Source organism: Mandrillus leucophaeus, unplaced genomic scaffold, assembly GCF_000951045.1.
Source record: "Mandrillus leucophaeus isolate KB7577 unplaced genomic scaffold, Mleu.le_1.0 Scaffold299, whole genome shotgun sequence".
Classification (NCBI taxonomy): domain Eukaryota; kingdom Metazoa; phylum Chordata; class Mammalia; order Primates; family Cercopithecidae; genus Mandrillus; species Mandrillus leucophaeus.
In genome coordinates, this window is record NW_012103131.1 from 3,657,073 (window position 1) to 3,679,637 (window position 22,565).

Genomic DNA, 22,565 nt, shown 5'->3' on the forward strand with positions numbered 1-22,565 from the left:
GGGAGGCAGAGCTTGCAGTGAGCCGAGATTGCGCCACTGCACTCCAGCCTGGGAGACACAGCGAGACTCCGTCTCAAAAAAAAAAAAGAATGAGAAGATATCATTTGGGATAACCTCTACTGTTTCCAAATAGAAAAATGATTTAGAATGAACCAAGAATAATATTCATTAAATGCTGAGTGCTAAGCAGTGGTCTACTGAAATTAAAGTTACGAGACAACAATGTGTTAGAAGGAACCTGGAAGAAATGTTCCCGGACACTCAAATATAAGCACAAGTGACATCCTATCTATAAATTTTCTTGATTTCTTGTCAACAGAGGAACAGGAAATCCAGAAATGAAAAATCAGGAAATTGTTGATAATTTCCTATCTGTTTCTGCTCATTTAAATTCAGAGCCTCCAGCCAAATGTTGGGAATGATCACCTTTAATCCTTGTTAACAGAGCTCTACTGTGGCCTCTGGTGCCCACATAATACCAGACAGAAAAAGGGCAGGCCGCCCTTAGGGGTTGGAGGTTTCATGGTGGGACACTACACGTGTCAGGAAGGGAAGACTGTCTGCATCGCAGACTCCCTTAGGCAACTACTCTTTCCGGTGCTGCTGCAAAAAGGAAGACATTTTATGAGCAGATCCAGGGGCTGGTGGCCAGCAAACACAGACTGCTAGGACAAGCATTCGCAGCTGGGACTGTGGGTAAGTAAGATTCCTGAGGCACACCACATGGAGGAAGGCCCCATTCGCCTCTGCATAAGTGTGTGGGCAAAGAGTGAGAATTCTCTGCGGATTATAGTGAGAACCCAAACTTGCTCATAAAGAAGGCTCTATGTGGTCTTTCGCCTCCAGGAGATGGAGAGCTGCTAGAGAGTAGGTCAGGGTCCAATCTTCTCTTGCTTGCCATGGTGGGGCCCAACCCTGGACCTAGGACCATAATAGGGTCTCTTGGGAGTTTTCATGAATGGTGATTTTGTCATCCTCTGATCCCAACTATATGACTTCACCCAGCATATTTTAATGAGTCTGAGGCTGACATCTGCAATACAGTGATGGGGATTTGGGTTATGGTTGCACTCCACTGTATGATGTCTGCCACCTCCAGATAAACTGGGTACTTCTATCCCCCAGATGCCACATCATCTAGATGGCAACATTTCTCCAGATATCACAGTGTTGGGTATCCATAGCTTGAGCTCCTAGCTTCCCAGAAACACAAAATCGGGTATCCCTCTTACCCTTCTTGCCCATGTCTGAGAGGGCGGTGGGAACACATTATCTGCAGTGAGGCTTGATGTGTTGTGATGTGATCCACATGATCCCCAGATGCTTTTCAGGTTCTTCGCTGCGAAGAGTTTGTATCTGTTGGTTGCATTTTTCATTGGTTCTAAGACATAGGTTTCATTTTCAAACATAATAAGTCCCCTGTTGAAAAATAAATAAGAAAAAAATATAATTTTAAGGGCAGCTTCTTGTTTATGGCTAAGACATAGCTCTTAACAAGAGACAGAATGAAAAAAGAAACACCAATTTATTTATATTCTCAGATTTTAATCAGAAAGGACATTTCTGTGACATATGTCTGCATTGATTCATTTCGCAAATCTTTTGGAAAGTTAACCTAGGAATTGTCTTTTGTTTGAAATATTTTATGGTAAAGAATACAGTGCCTTTTGCTTTTGTATGTTTTTATCACTTTTTATGTCTCAAAGATATATTGCCGGGAAGAAGAATGAGGAAAAAGATGTTTCAACTGCTTAGAAGTAACTGTATCTGAATTAGCAGCCACATGGCAAAAGGGAAATGTTTAACTTTTAAAAAAATTTCAGTAACCTCAGGGGTACAGTAGCTTTTGGTTATGTGGATAAATTGTGTAATGGTGAAGTCTAGGATTTTAGTGTACCTGTCATCCGAGTAGTGTACACTGTACCCCGTAGGTAGTCTTTCATCCCTCCCCCACCTCTTGGCCTCCCTCTTCTGAGTCTCCAATGTCCATTATATTACTCTGGATGCCTTTGTGTACCCAGAGCTTATTTCCCACTTAGAAGCCGGAAAATGCCATATTTGGTTTTCAATTCCTGAGTTACTTCACTTAGAATAATGGCCCTAGTTCCATCCAAGTTGCTCCAAAAGTCATTAGGAAATCTTTTTATGAAATGACAGATCCTAAATCTAATTATTTATCCTGATCAGCCTTATTCCCTAAATATTTGATGGAATTATAAGCATGAGTACAAATTGATATTTTTTATTTACTTATTTAATTTGTGGGAGATGTGTGCATAAAAGAACCCACTTAAGTACACAGAGCATTAGCACTGCTTCTTGGAGGCTCAGGTCTGGCCTCTGGATCCTGTGTTCAGCTTTTTCTGGAATCGAGGAACACTACAGGGAGAAGTGTCAGTCTCAATGTTGCAAGGGTGACCTCTGGAGTCTGGAAGCGCTCTGGGTTTGAGTTCCATTTTGTTACTTACTAGTTTGGTAACCTTAACTTTCTTAGTCTCTTTCAGCCCTGGTTTCTTCACCTGTAAACTGAGGATAATGGTGCCTACTTCTCAGGGTTGCTATGTCATTGAGTCAAAACACTTAGCCCAGGGGAGGCCCCAAGTCAGTGCCTGAGAGGTGGTAGCTCTTTTTACTATTAATAAGGGCAGATCCATGGATTAGGCATCTGTTAACATGTTAATCGGGAGACTGACAATTTCAGGAAAGTTCTGTATTTTGTTAACCCATCTGCTCATAGGAATACTGGTCACTCATGGCTCTGCGATACAAAATATAGCATTAATAATATAAATACATTTCTGGGAATGACAATAACTAAGAAAGAACCTTTTGAGCCAACCTTTAGGTTTGGGAATAAAAGCATAGATTCTTTGTAAAAATGGACAAATTTGCTGAAGACTCTAACTTGCAGAGACAGAAGGTGACATTTAGCCATGGACCATGACACATGTCTGACCTTCTGGGGCTCACGGCTAAGGCCACGTCCCACTCCCTGGAAATGAGTAATGCTAGCCTTGGGCTGTCGGGTTCCTTCAAACGATGGGAACCTTGGCCTGCAGCTTGGTTTTCATTTCTCTCTTTCCTATGGTGGGGCAGTGAAGTGCTTTAATTTAAAAGGTGCTTCCTGATGTTGAGAGAAAGGTTTTCTTTGGAGAAATGACAATTAGGGTAACAGCAAACTGGCAGCTCTGAATTCCCACGTGTCTAGTACCTTATGTTATTTAGCAAGGTGACCACTATCTCTCCACTTTGGAAAGACACAACATTTTCATGCAAAATTCATCTGACTGGAAATGGACCCTTCTAATACAGTGACTACTAACCTTTTGTGAGACATGAACCTCCTCAGACTCTCCCTAGAATAATTCACATCCATACCTGTAGGGGCTAAGGGAAAATGTCCCCTTTTGCCCTCTGAAAGTTCACTACAAATCAACTGACAAAAGGCAGATATATTATGTGAGAAAAGCATACAAGTTTATTGTAACATGCCTAGCACAGGTGAATTGTAGAAGAATGATTACTCGATGGGGGTACAAATGGTTATATACCCTTCTTCTTAGGAGAAAGGGAGGGAAGTATGGATAATTTTAGGGGGTGAATAAGTGATTTTTAGGGGAATTCACTGGGCTTGAAGAACACACAGTGGCCTGGGACAAAGTCTGTTGGGCCCGCAGAGCAGACGATTGTTTATGACAAAGGTCTGTCTGGATGTGTCCACAGGCTTCAGTCTTTCTTCCTGTGACATGAGTTAATGAAAACTCAGAGAGGGACCAAGGTCATTGATTTCTTTTTTGGAGGGTGTCTAGTTTAGGGAGATAAAGGAACTTCAGAGAACAACTTCATCCTGTGCTTTGGGAGAGACAGAGATGGGGTGAAGGTGGGTGCCAGGGGCCAGAGAGACCTTGAGGGTTTTTCTACAGTTCAGTATGTCAAAGAGTCATATTTTGGAGTATCAGTTTCTGAGCCCCAACATACATAACCACAAAATTTTGCAGATTATTTTAGCAAATTCAGGACTGAGGATGAGGTCTACGGAGATGGAAATGATGTCCAGGGCATTAGTTCTAATATATAATAATATACAATATATAATAATATATATTATTATAATATATAATTAGTTCTAATATATAATTTATATTACAGCAACCCAAGGATCTAGGTATACATCAATCCTCGAGGAATAGCTGGTCAAGTTGCAAACTCCATGAGTTTTCCTCAATCTAAGCTTCTTTCCAAAGAAGGGACTGTATAAGGTGTTCCTATGTCATTCATTACTGCTCACCTATTTGTTCAGTCATTTATCATCCTATGCTCATTGATGGTCCATTTGTAGGTAGTATTTAACAACTCTTAAATTTTAAGATTGACAGGCCAGGTGTGGTGGTTCACACCTGTAATCCCAGCACTTTGGGAGGCCGAGACAGGCGGATTTTGAGGTCAGGAGAGTGAGACCATCCTGGCTAACACGGTGAAACCCCAACTCTACTAAAAAAAATACAAAAAAGTTAGCTGGGTGTGGTGGTGGGCACCTGTAGTCCCAGCTTCTCTGGAGGCTGAGGCAGGAGAATGGTGTGAACCTGGGAGGCGGATCTTGCAGTGAGCCGAGATCGCACAGCCTGGTGACAGAGGGAGACTGTCTCAAAAAAAAAAAAAAAAAAAAACATTGATTGACAGTATCTCAACGCTCAAACGATACGGAAGGAAGAGGCTTGAGTTAGTCAAGTATCTATTCTGAACACAACCGGTAAGCAAATACGGACTAATCAACTCACTATTATTTAGCTGGCTTACTCTACCAATCCTGTTTTATGAGTTGTTATGGGCAATGGGAGAAACAGATCTATCATGCTCAGGATGCTTGTATCCTAAAAGACAAGGAAGCATCGAGATACCTGGGACAATTAGAAATCACATGAGAGCTAAGATGTGCATTGAAAGAACCATAAAACTTAATGCTTCAGAGAAGAGGGAATCCAATCTGGTTTGGAGCAACTAAAACATTTTTTGATATTTTCAAATCCCAAATTTGTAGAAATTGTTACTTAGTCATGAAAATGTTCTCATGTCTCCTTTTAAGTCATCCAAAGGCCAGATTGACTAAAAGTCATTCTATGAAGTGTTGTCTTCCCCCACACTGGTGTCCACGTGTATCACTGAACAGATCACTCAGGAATTACTTTGGTCAACAACTCTGTGGAGTGGCTTGTGTCTCTTTCTCTAAGATGTTCTTTATGAAATAAAATGTAGACTTCTAACTTTGGAATAGGTAGGAGAGGATTTTTGTTTATTAAAGTTGAGTTTTAAAAGCCTAAATTAAGGACGCGAACTTTAAAAAATAGGCAAAGGGAGGCCGGCTGCAGTGGCTCACTCCTGTAATTCTAGCACTTTGGGAGACTGAGGTGGGTGGATCACCTGTGGTCAAGAGTTCAAGACCAGCCTGGACAACATGGCGAAACTCCATCTCTATTAAAAATACAAGAAGTAGCTGGGTGTGGTGGCACGCACCTGTAGTCCCAGCTACTCGGGAGGCTGAGGTGGGAGAATTGTCGAACCCAGGAGGTGGAGGTTACAGTGAGCCAAGATGTGCCACTGTACTCCAGCCTGGGTGACCGAATGAGATTCCCTCTCAAAAACAAAAAAACAAAAACAGGCAAGGGGAAAGTGGAAATGAATACCATCAATTCTGCCCTAAAAAGAAAATGGCAGTAACATTTCATTTTGTATTGCAACATTTTCAATTTTACATTGGATCTAAATAAGCTGAACAAAACGTAAAACATGTCACCACGTTCTAATCATGAGAAGCAAATTACTGAAAAAGTTTTTCTACTTAGTGGAATACTTCTAGTAATTGTTACTTAGTTGTAAAAATATTCCCTTATCTTCTTTTATCTTTTAAGTCATCCAAAGGCCAGATGTTGAGAAATCAAGATGAAGGCCTTCCCTTTACTGCAAACAATTGGCAGCCTATAATAAGCTTAATTAAATAATTGCTTTGGACCGTCTTGGGTATAATTAATTATTTAGCTCTAAAGAACTGCTGGAAACAACAGCGGACACAAAATTCAAGCATTCAGGGTTTCTGAGATACAACATTTTGATGTTCTCACAGCCCTTACTGGCCCTGAGTTAGATAAGTGAATGTAATTTGTTTTAAGTTGAATGTCATAGATACTTAGTTGTAAACTTGAAGTTGGAAGGCTGTCAGAGCATGGAATTTAAATCCAGTGGACTTTGCATGTGGGGTTCTTTCTCCCTTGGTAGAGTAGGAGGAAAAGATGAGAAGAAAGTCTCCAATGTTTGGGAAAGATGAAGACCGCGGGTCCCTTCTCTAGAGTGACAGGAGGAGGCTGGGCCAGCCATCACCCCAGGCTCAGGCCACATTCTGGGGCAGAGAGAAAGGGGTTCTCAGGGTGGTGAGGGTCACCCCCCGTGGCACTCTTCTAGGACCCAAGTTCTGGGCTGTGCTCCGTACATTGAGCCCTCTGTTGATCATGGCTGCAGCTCCCGCCATGACCCCACTGTCCAAGGTGCGCAGGTAGCAGAGCTGGGAACCCAGTCGGGACCTGTGTGTTCCAGGCTTGGACCTCTCATCCTCACACTCGCCTGCTTCCCTTTGTGCAGTTTTGAGAGAAGGGCCCAGAACCAGCAGGAGCATGAAAAAAAGCAGAATTCAAAAAGAAAAGGACTAGAATTAGAATGAGAGAAAATGTAGCCGCTGCTTTGAGAACCAGCAGCCTTCCTTTCAAACGTAAAATCCTGTTGTTTTTCCTTGACTGGAAACAAAGAGGAATCTATTAAAATTTTATTAGTTGATTATTTTAGCTTTCAAAATGAACACTCAGGAGACCTATATTTCCTCAAGATAAGATTTTATCCTTCTGAAAATTCAGTTTTTAATCTCCAAAGCCACGATGCAGCAGGCACCAGGGCCGCTTAATGCCTGATCCTGATTTTTCGGACTGTACCCGGTGAGCAGGACAGTGGCACATGGATTTTGACTGCCTGTAATCAGATGATGATTAGAAAACATGAATTATCCTGGCTAGCTCAGTGTCCAACTGCTAACTGAATTTCCTAGAAAAAGACTTCTGGTCTCAGCGTGGTGCTGTCAATCATATGGTGGAAAAGCAGTTGGCTTGAAATTTAATTTCGGCTTTTTTTTTTTTTTTTGGAGGAACTCATGGGTGAAAGTAATATCTCACCCCATACATGTTTGATAAACAGTCGTGGCAGCAGTATTACTTAACACATAAGCACCACAGGGCTTCAGCAATTTCCATGTGAACTACTCAGGTACAATCGAAACAAATATTCTTTATCCCTTTACTACGTGCAAGGCACTAGGCGAGACATGCAAAGACCCGTTGCCTGTGGTTCCCATTTCAAATATAACTCACGACCAGGGTGTGGGAGCACGACTGAAGAGGTAAGCGTTTAAACTGTGATAAAACACATTAAGAATAGTTATTACCAAGGACTGGGCATGGTGGCTCATGCCTGTAATCCCGGCACTTTGGGAGGCCGAGACTGGCATATCACTTGAGGTCAGGAGTTCCAGTCCAGCCTGGGCAACGTCGTGAAACCCCATTTTTCCTAAAAATACAAAAATTAGCCGTGCGTGATGGTGCGTGCCTGTAATCCCAGCTACTTGGGAGGCTGAGGCAGGAGAATCACTTGAACCTGGGAGGCGGAGGTTGCAATGAGCCGAGATTGCACCACTGCACTTCAGCCTGGGTGACAGAGTGAGTCAGATACTGTCTCAAAAACAAAAAGTGTTATTACCAGCATTACCAGCACACCGATAATAATAATAGCAGCTATGGTGTATGAAAAGATGCCCTGAGTCAGGCTCCTTTTTAAAATTACAGTGTTATGGAAAAATAATTCACATAGCATTAAGTTCACCCCTTGAAAGCATACAATCCAATGGTTTTTAGCATATTCACTGAGTCATGCAAACATCACCACTATCTAATTGCAGAATATTTTCATCACTCCCTGCAAAACTCTAGACCTATCAGCAGTCACTCTTGACCCTCCATGGCCCCCATGAGCCAGGATCTCGACTGTATTATTTTCTTTTCTTTTTTTTTTTTTTTTTCGAGACAGAGTCTCGCTGTGTCTCCAGGCTGCAGTGCAGTGGCGTGATCTCGGCTCACTGTAACCTCTGACTCCCTGGTTCAAGTGATTCTCCTGCCTCAGCCTCCTGAGTAGCTGAGATTACAGGCATGTGCCACCATAGCCAGTTAATTTTTGTATTTTTAGTAGAGATGGGGTTTCACCATGTTGGCCAGTCACCAATTTCCTGACCTCGTGATCCGCCCGCCTCGGCCTCCAAAGTGCTGGGATTACAGGTGTGAGCCACATGCCCAGCCAGGAATATATTATTTTCTTTAATATTTACAGCAATCCTGTAAAGCAGATAACATGAGCCCATTTTACTAATGAGGAAAATGAAGATGAGAGCCCCCAGGTCACTGTAGGGGGTTCTATAGTGTCCCCCAGCCCCCAGAAAAGATATGTTTAAGTCCTAATCTCCGGACCTGTGAATGTGACCTTATTGGGAAAAGGGACTTTGAAAATGTAATTAAATTAAGGATCTCAAGATGAGATTGTCCTGGACTAGGGTGGGCCATAAATCTAATGACACATGTCTTTAGAAGAGTCTGAAGAGGAGACACACAGATGCAGGGAAGAAGGTCAAGTGAAGATGCAAGCAGAAACGGGAGTGACATCTACAAGTCAAGGCACACCAGGGATGGCCAGAAGTCACCCAAAGCGAGGAGGGAGATGTGGGAGGGATTGTTCTGTAGACCCTGCAGAAGAAACCAACCCTGCTGACCCCTTGATTTCAGACTTCTGGCCTGAAGAGCAGTGAGAGACTACATTTCTGTTGTCGGAAGCCACCTAGTTTGTGGCAGTTTGTGAAGGCAGCCCTATGAAACAGACACAGCCATACAGTTGATCAGCAGCAGAGCCAAGATGTCCCAGTCGGGACCCGGCTCCTGGGCCTGGTCACTTGCCCTCATCACACTGGATGGCCAGCCTCCTCTTCAGGGTCACGCACAGCACTAATGCCGGGGATGACCTTTGAGGCTGATGCATGACCTTCGAGGTCCAGGTGAGCCAACCCTTCCTTCAGGATCTCCAGCATCCAGGGCCCTTCTGCAGAATTCCTCATGTGGTTTTGTGCAACCTGCTTCCCCTCACTAACAACATTTTATTAAATTGATATCTGGCTCCCTTTACACACCAGGGAATAGTTTCCTTATTTCTGTTGTTTTTCTTAGAACCAGCTTTGCAACTTGCACGTGACCAGTAGGTGAGTAAGTGATCACTAAATATTTGCAGGACTATTGAACAAGCATAAGACTGAACTAGAGGCTTTGACATGTAGGCCATGGAGAGCCATGGTGGGCTGGAGTGCAATGGGTTGGCAGGATTTATGAAATGATCTAGTAGTGTTTTTAAAATACGACCTTCTAGAATGTGCGACATGGTGATGAAAGGAGGGGTGGAGACAGAAGCACAGTGGGGGAGGCAATTTTCAAATCAAGGAGGGGGGTTGAACGAGGATGGTGATAGAAGAGAGGGATGAAGGAGACGCTACAGGGGAGAGTGTGCAGGGCCTGGGTGGATAAGGTAGTTATAGAAATCTCCCTGGGGTCAGGCTTATAGACTTGAGATGGTGTGGACCTTCTGGAGAAGAGGTCAGGTGGAAAGCCAGTCTGGGACCTACCCAGAGGAGTTTAGATTGAGACATCCTGAGTTTTGAGTGACAGTGGGGCCTGGGGAGAGCTGAGAGACTTGACCTTGGGTGTCCTTCAGAGTAGATGCCACCTGCCAAAACCACCGTGGCTCCCTGTGGCCTGTGCGTCAAAGCCTCTCGCTGACTCATGCACTCGTCCAACAATATTTCTGCAAACAGCTGAGGTGGGCTCCCGGGGATGGCTCTCACAGGAGTTTAGCCGGATGTCCAAAGATCTCCATGGGAGGAAGCAGAAGGGAGAAGGGAAGCAGTGTGGAAACCTGGCTAGAGACAGCTGGCCAGAGGTTGGAGGAGAGCCAGGTGGGCTAGTCAGACAGATGCTAACAGAGTGAGTGCCGTAAGTGCAAAGGTGAAGGTCAAAGTGGCTTTACCGCCATTCCATGCCAATTTCCTCCTTCATACGATCTACTGCACTTTAAATAGTTTTTAAAAAGTGGATTGGCCAGAATTAAGGTTTATGAACCGCCTGACCTTTGGGAGGGCACATCTATTCCTGCACTACTTACTGAGTACTTGTAACATGCCAGGGTCTGGGACACAGCTGTGTTGGGGCACCCAGTCCCTGCCTTCCTGGAACTTCCAGTCTAGTAGAAGGAAGGTGAAGGCAAGGCCACCTCCATGCACCTGACCTTCTGAGTGTTAGATCTATACATTGCAGGCACCTCATAGAATGAGGTATGGCAGTTACCAAGGCACGGGGCAAGGAAGGAGAGGGGCCTTAAAAACATATTTACAAAGCTCCTGCTATGCTATCGGAACTGCAATGTGTGAGAAAATGCATGACAGCACGTGGCTGAGCCAGATGGCAAGGAGGTGGCGACACCAGGGGAGGCTTCTTGGAGGAGGAAGCAGTGTTTGACTTGGGCCTTGAGGGAAGAGCGGATCTTCCAGAGCCAAAAGGGAGAGCGGGGAGTGGTCTGTCCCAAGCAGAGGGGCAGCACCATGCATGTGGGGGCACACTCTGGAAACAACCAAAAAAACAGCGTGGCGGGAATAGGGTGGTTTCCTCAGGAGCGGGATAGTGGGACTGTAAAAGAAGGTTGGATCCAAATTGTGCAAGAGGTTTAGCAGAACAAATATGGAACAGGGGGTCAGCCAGACTTGGTTTGAGATCGAGTTTTGACCACTATCACTGAGAGGCCGCGAGGAAGTCACTTTCGTGGTCTCTGCTTTTTACCTGTAAACCAAGGAGCATGAGACCTGTTCGTGGCTTCTGTGAGCTTCCCATGAGAACAAGGAAAGGCGCGGTGCCAGTGTGGAAGAGGCCCCCGTCTGCAGCTGGGATGAAGCGGAGTGAGCTGGGTCAGCAGCTGGTGATATGGGGATGAGGCAAAGGGCTTTGTGAGGATGGCGATTTCAAGGTACAAACTGCATGACAGCAATGTTGGGGGTTGGGGAACGAACTCCAGGCCCCTAAGGATGCCATGCCTTTGTTGGCTGCTCAGGTGACAATAATACCTGTCCCATCCTCATGAAAATACGAATCATAACAATGATGAAAAGTAAAGCACGAGCTACCGCAATTATCATCACCACCCCACGGAGTGGGCACGCCTATGAGTGTGCGGTGTATGTGTGGGAATGTGTGCAGGTGGGCGCCTGTGCATGTGAGTGTGTGGACATCTGGTGCTCAGGTGTCACCAACCCAATTTAAAAAGGAAATAACTATGATTACAACCAGTCTCCAGTGTACGATCTGATCCAGATACCACTTCCTCATCTAGCAAGTGAGCGTGGCTTGGGTCTTTTAAAGCACAGGTGGGCCCTTAAGAAATTCAGCTTCAGTCGAACCTCTGTGCCTGCAGGTGATGAAGACTTGGGACTCATTCCAACAGCAAGAGCCCACGAGACTCCTCCTGCCAGATACCCGAGTTGGAGCTGAGAGGGTGGAGCAAGAGAACCAGAAAAATAAGGGAAAGAACATTTTCCCTCCAGGAGCTGAAGCAGTGGGAAGATGGCATTTAGGAACAAACTCAGAAGATGGGTGCATGGCTGTTTTGATGCCCCAGCAGGAGCATGACAGGGCTGGACATCTGTCCCATTACAAAGTACAGTAGGTCAGTTCCTCTGGGCCAAGAGCTGGATTCTCTTCCCATCTCAGCGACAGTTTGATGTCTGTGTCCTGCAGAGTTGTGGATTATCTGAAGCTCATAGCAGTACCTCCAGGCTCACTGGCTGGCAGGAATGAGAGCACCAAGCCGCCAGAGCAAATGGGGGACCAGAATGTAAATGGGGGAGGAGAATCACAAGCACTGCACTGAAACTGTATTAACTGGGAGTTGCGCATCAATGGGAGACATATGATACGGGACAAAATTAATGTATGGCCTCAACTTCACATTCGACTTGGAGTCATTTCAAAGTAAGAATAAACTCCATGACTGAACTCCGTTTTATGACCCATTTTCCATGTTGCACTTCATTCCCTCCATTCAAGAGCCGTCTCCTCTTTAATGTCCCTTTCTACTGAGATTGTGCTGTTTTTCTATCTTTGTGTTTTCTGCTTCAAGCTTCAAATGATGAAGAACTTTGGGTTCCCTCCTTCTTCTGTGTTCCAGGACAGAGTTTTTTTCTTCCTGCGCATTTGTGATCCTGTGTTTTTGAAGCAATGTGGGATGTTCTTTCTCTGCAAAACTGGAATCTGTTGGGCTGTAATTAATGTGTCTTCTAGGACACCCCAGCTTCCCTCCACGTTCCTAGATCTTAATGTGTTTTTGGAGCACACCACATTTAACACAATTTTTAATCCCTGTTTTCTTTCTTAACAGCTAGCAGGCTGGTGCTACTCTAGTTGCATTTTTTTTTTCCCTTTATTTCCAGTCTCAATCGATTCTTCTGTCAGTGAGCAGTTGATCGGATATAGCTTCCCTTCACCCTGGTCTGATTCTTGACTTGAAAGATCATAAAGTTGACTGTACAGCTGTGGAATTTCTCTGTTGATGCACAGTCTGCTGCTTTTGTAACAATAGCACAAAGATCTGGGAAGTCAAAATTCTCAGAAGCGCCCACAGCGAGGAGTTCATTAGACCCACACAGCGTTCCTCATCACCATTCCCATTCCCTCTTGGTGGTTGACACAAGACAATGCAGCACTTACTCTTTGGACTTTTCCTGACATCCCAGCTGCAAGGATTTCACAATATTCTTTTCTGCCAAATTATGGGTCTGTGCCTGCTCCTGGGGATGGGGGGGTGGACGTGGAAACTCAGACACTGCAGAGTCTGGCCAGCAAGGTCATTACCACCATGTGGAAGGAACTGGCAACCCTGACAGTTGCCCTGCACCTTTCTGGGAGGCTGAAAGAGCTAAGGCAGTGTGCCTGGCACAGAGTGACTACAGGGCGGGCCTGGGAAGAGGGATGGAGGGTCGTGACCGAGTGGCAAGGCCAAGCCCTATGGGAGGATTTGTCTTGCTTGGATATTACTCTAGGAATACCTTCCCCAGTTGTCACTCTAATGAGTTAATGTCACTGGTTTATAAGTTGTGTTATTCAGGTAAATAGGAGCTATTAGGAACTCCTTGTAGTTAATCCTTTTCTCTTTGCCCATCAAGAATCTGATAGCCCTGTAAAGACAGCCTGAAAATTATCCGGCCAATCCTGGATGTTTCCACTAATGGCTGATCTCAGTTTTGATGACTGAGAATTTCTTCATGATTGTTGCTGGAAGAGGCCTATTTGTTTCTGAGTGTCCCTGGCTCTCAGTTGTCCTTTTTTTTTTTTTGCCAAAAGCTCATTGCATTTCTTTGGTACATTCACCCCTTCCCCGCTCCCTGCTTCCCTGCTCCCTGCAGTTTTCCCTCAACCTGGTCCAGGATATAGGCCCATAATCTGTTTGACCAGACCACTGAGCTCCACACTGGCCACTCTGATTGTTTCACAGATGAGACCGTGGCCTAGTCAGAGCCACTGGGTTGTGTTTAGATGACCTCCACTGAGCTTGGGAGAGAGGCCCTTATTCTTCTACTTGCTTTTTGAACATGGAAGCCTCATGCTGCCAACAAAACAAAACAAAAACTGCCTATTATGGACTGAGTGTTTATATACCCTGCAAATTCATATGTTAGAGCCGTGACCCCCATGTGATGGTACCAGGAGATGGGGCCTTTGGGAGCTGATTAGGCTTAGATGAGATCATAAGGGAAGCCCCATGATGGGATTCATGACCTTATAAGGGACACCAGAGCTTCCTCCCTCTGTACATGCACCAAGAGAGGTCATGTGAGCACACAGCAAGCTAACGCCTGCCTGGAAGCCAAGAGAAGAGTCCTCAGGAGGAAAAATTGACCTTGTCAGCTCATTGGACTTTCCAGGCTCAAGAACTGTGAGAAATAAATTTCTATGGTTTGAGCCAACTAGTCTACGGTATCTTGCTATGGCAGCCCATGCTAAGATAGTGCCTGAGAATGAAAGTAACACAGAAAGTGGTAGAGGCTTGAGATAGAAAACAGACCCTGATAATACTAGCTAGGACACTGGATCCAGCCATGACTGGACTTCTGAGTAGCATAAGCCTATCTCCACATTATTTTGTTTTTCTTTAAGTCAGTTTGAGTTTTTATTTTTTATTTTTTTTAGACAGAGTGTCACTCTGTCTCCAGGCTGGAGCGAGCACAATCTCGGCTCACTGCAACCCCTGCCTCCCAGGTTCAAGCAATTCTCTGCCTCAGCCTCCCAAGTAGCTGAGACTACAGGAGCATGCCACCACGCCTAGCTAATTTTTGTATTTTTAGTAAAGATGGGGTTTCGCCATGTTGACCAGGCTGGTATTGAACTCCTGACTTTGTGATCCACCTGCCTCAGTCTCCCAAAGTGCTGGGATTACAGGCGTGAGCCACCATGCCCCTGGGCAGCTTTTTTCTTCTTTATACACATTGACCTTAATGCCAAATTGAAGGCTGAAAATCTCCAGCCTTCAACACATGACCTCTGAAGAAAGAGGTCCACCTTTCAGGCCCTAGAGAGGCACAATAGTAAAGTATGGATTTCCCTTTCCAAGTGTGTGTGGTCCTTACTACCATGGCCTTGTGTGTCTCTGCCCTGGTCTCTACAGGAGCAGCAAAGCTTTGCAAAGAATGATCCCAGGAGTGCTGCATGAACACACCTCCCCAACTAGTCCAGTTCCAGAATCAAAGAACAAAGACGGTCTCATGATGCTCACTGGAGGCCGGCACAGGGCTTGGCTTTCCTAGAGGTCACTGCAATTGTTTACGGTTTCTCCCCTGGCACCCATCACAGGGGAGAAACAAACTCAAACTTTGTTTGAACATGCAAACTTCCCACCATGCAAACTGGGGCTCAGAGAGGCCCAGTGACCTGTCCATTGTCACACAGTTAATTCACCACCCTATCATGTTCTAGGCTGAGAACATCTACCTGGGGTCCCAGAGTACCCATTTTGAATTGGTCACTCACCTTCACCTCAGATGCCACCAGCTCTGACCCCATTTCACCCCCAGCCCTGCTCATCTCTGTCCCCTCCAGGAATTCAAGCACTGGTTTTCCATGAAAACCGGCCCCTTATCCCTCACAACTCTTTAATCCTTTACTGACCTTATCCCCACTCCCTTTTCCCTAACCCTTCCTGCTGTGCTCTTGGGGCTCATGGTCCATCCTCAAATCCTCTCCTGATCCAAATCTCTTCCAGCATATTCCTCTTACCTCCTTCCCCTAGCTGAATCCTGGCTGATTCCACTGATATCACCTCCCCTGCAGCCTCTCAGGATGATACTTCGTTACTTAAAATTTCTCCCTCACGTACCTCAGCTCCTTGGTGGTGAACAGTTGGCATCTTTGTTCTAAATTGTCACTTCCAAACTCTCCTCCTTCACCTTCTCCTAAGCACCCACCCCACATGCTGGGCGTGCACGTATATTGGAGTCCCTGCCAAGTGGTGGATTTTGTTGCATCTTCAGTAGGTCCTTTCAAGTACTCACACCCCACACTTCCTCAGGAAAGTGAGTCTAAGACACAGATCACTAAAAGAGTTTAGTCACCAGCCTCTCTAATACCCTTGGAAAAGTCTCTTGAGTCTCACAAAAGTTGCCACCTTTGACTAGGCCTGCCCCACCACCTCTTACCGGAGTTACTGTGAAGGCACCTACCCAAGTCTGCCCTTCTTATACAGTCTTATTTCCAGCCTGGCAGCTGGAGTGCCCCTGTAAAAATGTTAAGTCAGACCACATCACTTCAGCTCCAAGCTCCCCTGGCACCCATCATTGTGGGGAGGCCAAAGGACATCTGACCACCTTTGTGAGCCCTGGTGATCTTACCTTTCCACTTCCCTTCTGACCTCATTTCTTTCTACTGCCTCCCTGTCCCTGTCCTCTCTAGTTGTGCTGGCCACCTTGCTGCTCTGGGAATATCCCAGGCATCTTTCTGCTTCAGGAGCTTTGCACATGCTCTTCTGTCTGATATGCCACCTACATCATCTAAAGGGCTCACCTCCTCCCAAACCTCCCTGACTCCCTGTTGCCTTTGCTGTCCTCCATTTCAGCTTTGTCTTTCTCCATGATCCTTGACATCATGTATCTTACTCTATGTCCATCGTCTGTTCCTTCCACTAGGAAATGCTCCACGAAGAACACGTTTTGTTCAGTGCTGTGTCCCCAGAACCTGGAACAGAACTGGCAATGAGGAAGCACTCAAGTAATGTCTTCTGAATGAATGAATAACTGGAGAGAAGCAAATTCAAACCACAAGGCACCTCCTTCACTTTTCAGAGTAGCAGATATTTTAAAGTTCAATTGTGTTGCATAAATAGGATATAAAAATGCTTTTAAAAAATGCAGGTATGCAGAAATGAGTGTTTGCATGCGAGTGTGTGTGTTCGCTCAATGATTTGGTTCTGTATCTGCTGACTTGGAGAGACAGATGGGGTCGGGTGATAAAAGAAAGCTGTAGAATGATGTATATGACATGACTCTATGTTTGTAAAAATAAATGAATATACACCCCAATCTCTGACTATGTGTTTACATGCACAAGGGATCAGAAAGCTGGGAGGGGAATTCCCAGTTTGCATTTTTATCTGAGTGGGACTGGAACGGGATAAAGGAGGAAGAGGAACAGCTTTGTGTACATATTTTTAGGTACATGAAAGGACCAATGTTGGTAAATACTTAGAGATAAATCAGATGTATTGAGCAATGGGGAAGATGTGAGCAAACAGAACTCTCATTCTCTGCTGACTGGAGCAGAAGTGAGGGCAGCAAAGAACAAACTGGTAGGTGTGTCATTGTTAGGTGTGTCACATGCACATTCTCATCCTCCATGATCCCACACAGAACCCGCAAAGACGTCACAGGAACTGCTGATATGCAGAATGTGATTCTGCTTTTTAACTCAAGCGGGTACATCCTTCCACGGCCTTCTTTCTTCCCTCCTATGGGACCATGACTTGGTGCCTTGGACCAAAGTTACCCAGGACTCTGAGGATACAAACATTTAGTTTACAAACTCAACAAGTAAATCCAGTAAAAAGGCTGAAATAGCTGGAAATTTATCAAACAAAATGATTTTCCTGGGGAGCACATAAGGGCCACCCGATGGCTAATAACTGTGATGTGGAAGGAAGGGGGCTGCGAGTAACACCTGAGGTTGACTTGTCTAGCCTGGGAAGGTAATCGCTTCCTGCATCATGCCCATAGCATAGTAGCAAACTCCCTACCGATCCATGCCTATATTCAACTCACCTTGGGCGTTGTTAAATTAGTTTCCTTACTTTGCTTCCTTATGAGGGGAGGCCCTTTAAGATTTACATTAAGCCAGCAGCTTCAACATTAGTACGTAATGTTCTGTCCTTTAGCACTGGGAATTATAAAGCATCAGAGCCACATAAATGGAAGCTAATTCACAAAATGCTTGGATGTTGAAATTCAACCACTTCAGTCACTCTCACCCCACCAGGCCTGAGGACAGCACTGAAAGAGGGGGCATGAACATGAGGCTAAGATCCTGGGTGGCCATGCTCTTGTAAGCAATGCAGCGAGGGCCTCCGTGTTCTCTTGCCCAGGTGAAGGTGCAGCTGAGCTGGGAGCCCCCATCACTGACTCTCAGTGCTTTAGCATGAGCAGGAAAAGACAGAGGTTGTCTGCAGTAGACGGCTGAAGACTAGAGCCACCACGGTCATGGCCACTTACCTGAGACCAGAACAGGTGCTGAGACTGACGGCTGAATCAGAATATCCCCGTACATGTCCATGGTAGTAACAGTGACCCTACAGGGGAGGAGGGGAGAATCCCATTTCAGTTATAACATATTTTTGCCCACTTATAATAAATCAACTGCCTCTAATCCTCTCCACTTGTTTTTAGCTATAGAATTTTCTTTTGCATAAAATATTATTATGCAGCCTTAATATTTAACGCAAAGCCCAACGTGACCCAGACAGGGTCGGGAATATCTGATTTACTTAGAGGTTACCAATAGGGGTTTTTAAATGAACCCTAGTTTCACTCTTGTCTCTCTGACACCCTACAGGAAAGCCCTGATACAGAATGTTTTACAAAATCCAGCAGCAGAACAAATCACATTGACATCACCATTTTACCCTCATGTAAATTGTCTTTTGTAATGAGATGAAGAACTGTAGGGGGTATCTAAGCACACTGTGAAATGTAATAAAACAAGGCCTAAATCTGTGGCTTATGAAAACAGGAAAGCAGATGAGAGGAAATGGGGGTGAAGAAGGAAGGAGGGGACCTCACTGAATTACCCAGTTGAGAGCTAAAAGTCTATCTCAGCAGGAAAGAAAAATAGGAAGGTCTTCTAAGTCTAAGACAAAAGTTCCCGTGTGTCATGCCTGTAATATTCTATCCTTTGATAATGTCACAGCTTTACAAAAAGAAACCACAGCACAGACACTTCCTTAGTGAAGACAGATATCAGTCCGGAATCAAGGTTAATTTTATCACTGAGCAAAAGGTACGCTGCAGCTCCAGTTAAGTGGCAGACTGGCAAGAAGTGGCTGAGTATACTCAGTACTCCTCACCCAGGTCCTCTGGATGCCAGCTGGGTACAGATCTCTGCAGAGAAAGGTACATGTATCTTCTCAGGGTTTCCCCTGAGAAGCTCCTCTTTCAAGCAGCTCAGGTGTTAGTCTGTCTCCACTGTACCCTCCTTTGTGCACGGCTCCTTCACATATGACAACAGTCGTGCACTTTCTCCAGGGCAGAGCTTGGTGTCCATTTGTTCTGCCCAACAAAACCCACCTTGACTTTGCTAAGAAAAAGCACCAGATGCAACTGAGTAATGAAGAAAACCAGACACCACCACGGGAAAGGGGCTAAGATGATCTCTTGGTCTCAACGTAGATGACAAAATTCTCAGATCACCTAAAAGGCGATGAAAGGAGGGTGATGGGGTTAAGGGGTTGCAGGGACATTTATTATTCTGTTGAGCTTTTTCATATTAATTTTAGAAGTTCTTTATATACTCAGGATATTAACACTCTGCCTGTTATTACATGGGAAATGTCTTTTAACTTTGCTTATGATATTTTTTGTTCAGAGTTTCCGATGTATATCCATTTAAATGCATTTGTCTCTCTCTTCATGCATTTTTTGTATAGCTCAAGGTGGCTGTTTTCAGGATCACAAATACGTCCTTCTTTATTTTCTTCTATCTTTATAGTCTTATAATTAGCTCTTTAATCCATCTGGAATTAATTTTTGTGGGAGTGTGAGGTTCAATGCTAACTTTCCCCTACAAATGAGAGCCAGCTGTGCTTTGCTGCCATTTTTCTTTTTCTCCGTGATGTGACATGCTACCTTGGCATATATCAAAGGCCCACAATATGTTTGTGGCACCACTTTTGTACTCTTTGTGCTAGCCCACTGAAACAGACATCCATTTGTCTGTTTCTGTGCCAATTCCACACTGTTCCAATGACTATTGCTCTATACTCTATTTTGATATCAGATAGAGTACGTTGTCCTTTAAAATTAAGATGAAATTCACATGCCATAAAACTCACCTTTTAAAAGCATATATAATCAGTGAGTTTTGTTGTATATTCACAATATTACATACTCATCACCACTAATTGATTCTAAAACCTTTCTGTCACCTCAGAAAGAAACCTCATATTCATTAGCAGTCACTTCCCATTCCCTGCTCCTCCATCTCTGGCAACCGTTAACCTGCTTTCTATCTCTATGGACTTGCCTGTTCTGTTATTTTATAGAAATGGAATCATACAATAAGTGCCTTTTGTGACTGGCTTCTTTCACTTAAGCATGGTGTTTTCAAGTTCATTCATACTGAGGCATGCATTAGAATGTCATTCGTTTTCTACGGCTGAATCACCTTCTGCCGTGTGGAAGAAAACATATTTTGCTCATCCAATTGATGAGCACATGAGTTGTTTCTACTTTTTGACTATTATGAGTAATGTTACTATGAACACATGTGTACACATTTTTGTAAGGATGTGTTTTCAGTTCTCTTGGATATGTGCCATGAGTAGACATATAGGTCTAAAAGTAAAGTTGCTGGTTATATGGAAACTCAGTGTTTAACTTTTTAAAGTACTGCCAAACTGTTCTGTCAAGGAGCTGAACCCTTTTACATTCCTGTGAACATTAGATGAGGGCTCTAATTTCCCCACATACTCACCAACACTTGTTGTTGTTTATCTTTTCCATTATAGCTATCCTAGTGGATATAAAGTGGTATTTCAATGTGGTTTTTGTTTTAATTTTCTTAATCACTAACGATGTTGGGCATCTTTTCATGTGCTTGTTGTCCATTTTTATACCTTCTTTGAAGAAATGTCTACTTAAATCCTTCGCTTATTTGTAAATTGGATTTTGGTGTTTTTATTGTTGAGTTGGAAGAGTTCTTCACACATTTTTCAGCACTAGACCCTTATTAGATATAAGATTTACAGATACTTTCTCCCATTTTGTGAGTTATCCTTTTACTTTCTTTTTTTAATTTTTATTTTATTTTTTTGAGACAGAGCCTTGCTCTGTCACCTAGGCTGGAGTACAGTGGTGTGATCTCGGCTCATTGCAACCTCTGCTTCCCAGGTTCAAGTGATTCTCTTGCCTCAGCCACTGGAATAGCTGGGATTACAGGCACATGCCATCACACCCAGCTACTTTTTGTATTTTTTTGTAGCGATGGAGTTTCACTATACTGGCCAGGCTGGTCTTGAACTACCGACCTCAAGTGATCTGCCTGCCTCAGCCTCCCAAAGTGCTGGGATTACAGGCGTGAGCCATCAGGACTGGCCCCTTTTACTTTCTTGATTGTATCTTTTGAAGCTCAAAGTTTTTTATTTGATGAGGTCTTATCTATTTTTTTCTTTGGCTGCTTATGCTTCTGGTGCCGTATCTAAGAAACCATTACTTAACCTAAGGTCATAAAGATCTACACGTATACGTTTTTTAAAGAGTTGTATGGGTTTAGCTATTATATTTAGATCTTTAACCATCTTGAATTAATTTTTGTATGTAGCTTGAAGTACAAGTCCAACTTCATTCTTCGGCATGTGGACAGCTAGTTGTTCCAGAACCATTTGTTGAAACACCTACTCTTTTTTCTATTGAATTGTCTTAGTGACTTTCTCCAAATTGTTTTCTTTTGGTACCATTCTTTTCTCAAAAGTTTCTTGGTTATCATTCCCCATTTTCTCTTCAGATGAATTAAAGAATCCAATTTTAAGTTACACAATAATCCATTGAGATCTCAGTTTGTATTACAGTGAAGTATAGGTGAGTTTGGGAAGAACTTATATTTTCACAATAAGCAGTTTTTCTATTCTGTACATGGTAAGCAGGCCTCTCCTTTTAACAAGGTGATTTTTATTTCCTTTAGTCTAGTTTTAGATTTTTTTTTCCATGTGGCTATTGGAAAACTTTCGTTAAGCTTATGCATAGATATTGTACAGATTTGCTGCTATCATAAATAGGATCTTTTTTTCCTATTTTGTCTTACATACAATTATTTTTCATGGGAAGGAAAGCTTTTGATTTTGCGAGTTGGTCTTATATTGGGCACTTTTGCCACACCATCCTATCAGTTTATCAGTTGGTAGTGTATCTTTTTTCTATGTTGCTGATTATATAAATTGCAAACAATGAAAGTACCGTGGGCTTCTTTATGGATCCTTCATGCAACACTGAAGAGTGAAATGGCTAGGCGTGCAGGGGCCATGGCAGGAGAGGACTTGCCTACAGAGGGAAAGCATGTGCAAAGATAGTGGGCGCTGGGGGTGGGGAGTGGCATTCAGGGGTGGGGTTAGTTCTGCTGGGCTGGAAGATTCAGGTGCAGGAGCGTAGCTCTCACGGTGTCCTGTTCCTCCCGCAGAGAACCTGCCATCTTCAATAAGCATGTGGCTTAGGAAAGGATGCATCAGGCTTCCACCCAGGCCATCGGGGAAGGCAAAAACCTTGCTACCAGTTCACCCACTTAGCTTCTGCGTGACATATATTTTGAATGGCTCCAGGGTCCTCTCACTCTAGATAACTCTTAGTTGGGTTGTAGGGGAAGCATGATAATTCTCTTACTATGAGGGGGTTATATAATTGGATCATAATGCTCTGGGGCATCAGGGGGATCCTAGTACCCTCTCAGGCTGGGCTTCACTGGTAGGGATTTTAGCCCTGGGCACATGGCAGGCATCAAAGCGGAAGACGATGCAGAAAGTGAAAGGTTGGCAGCTGCTGTTAGGATTTCGGCTGCTTAAGGTAACCAGAATCACTGGGTTTTGACTGTCACAGATCTTTGGGGTCACATACATTACAGAATTTCCTCCATTTTAGAGGAACGTGAAATGCTGCT

At 44.1% G+C, this 22,565-nt stretch overlaps 1 protein-coding gene across 1 annotated transcript in view; it reads right to left on the minus strand.

The window, feature by feature from the left end:
- Positions 1-22,565, minus strand: part of ADAM12 (ADAM metallopeptidase domain 12) — a 349,453-nt gene that overhangs the window by 109,015 nt on the left and 217,873 nt on the right. Inside the window, exons 5-6 of the mRNA XM_011986448.1 lie at positions 17,918-17,994; positions 1,233-1,419 (exon numbers count right to left, since the gene is read on the minus strand). Of these exons, the coding sequence (XP_011841838.1) occupies positions 1,233-1,419; positions 17,918-17,994 (264 nt within the window). The remainder of the gene's footprint in view (positions 1-1,232; positions 1,420-17,917; positions 17,995-22,565) is intronic.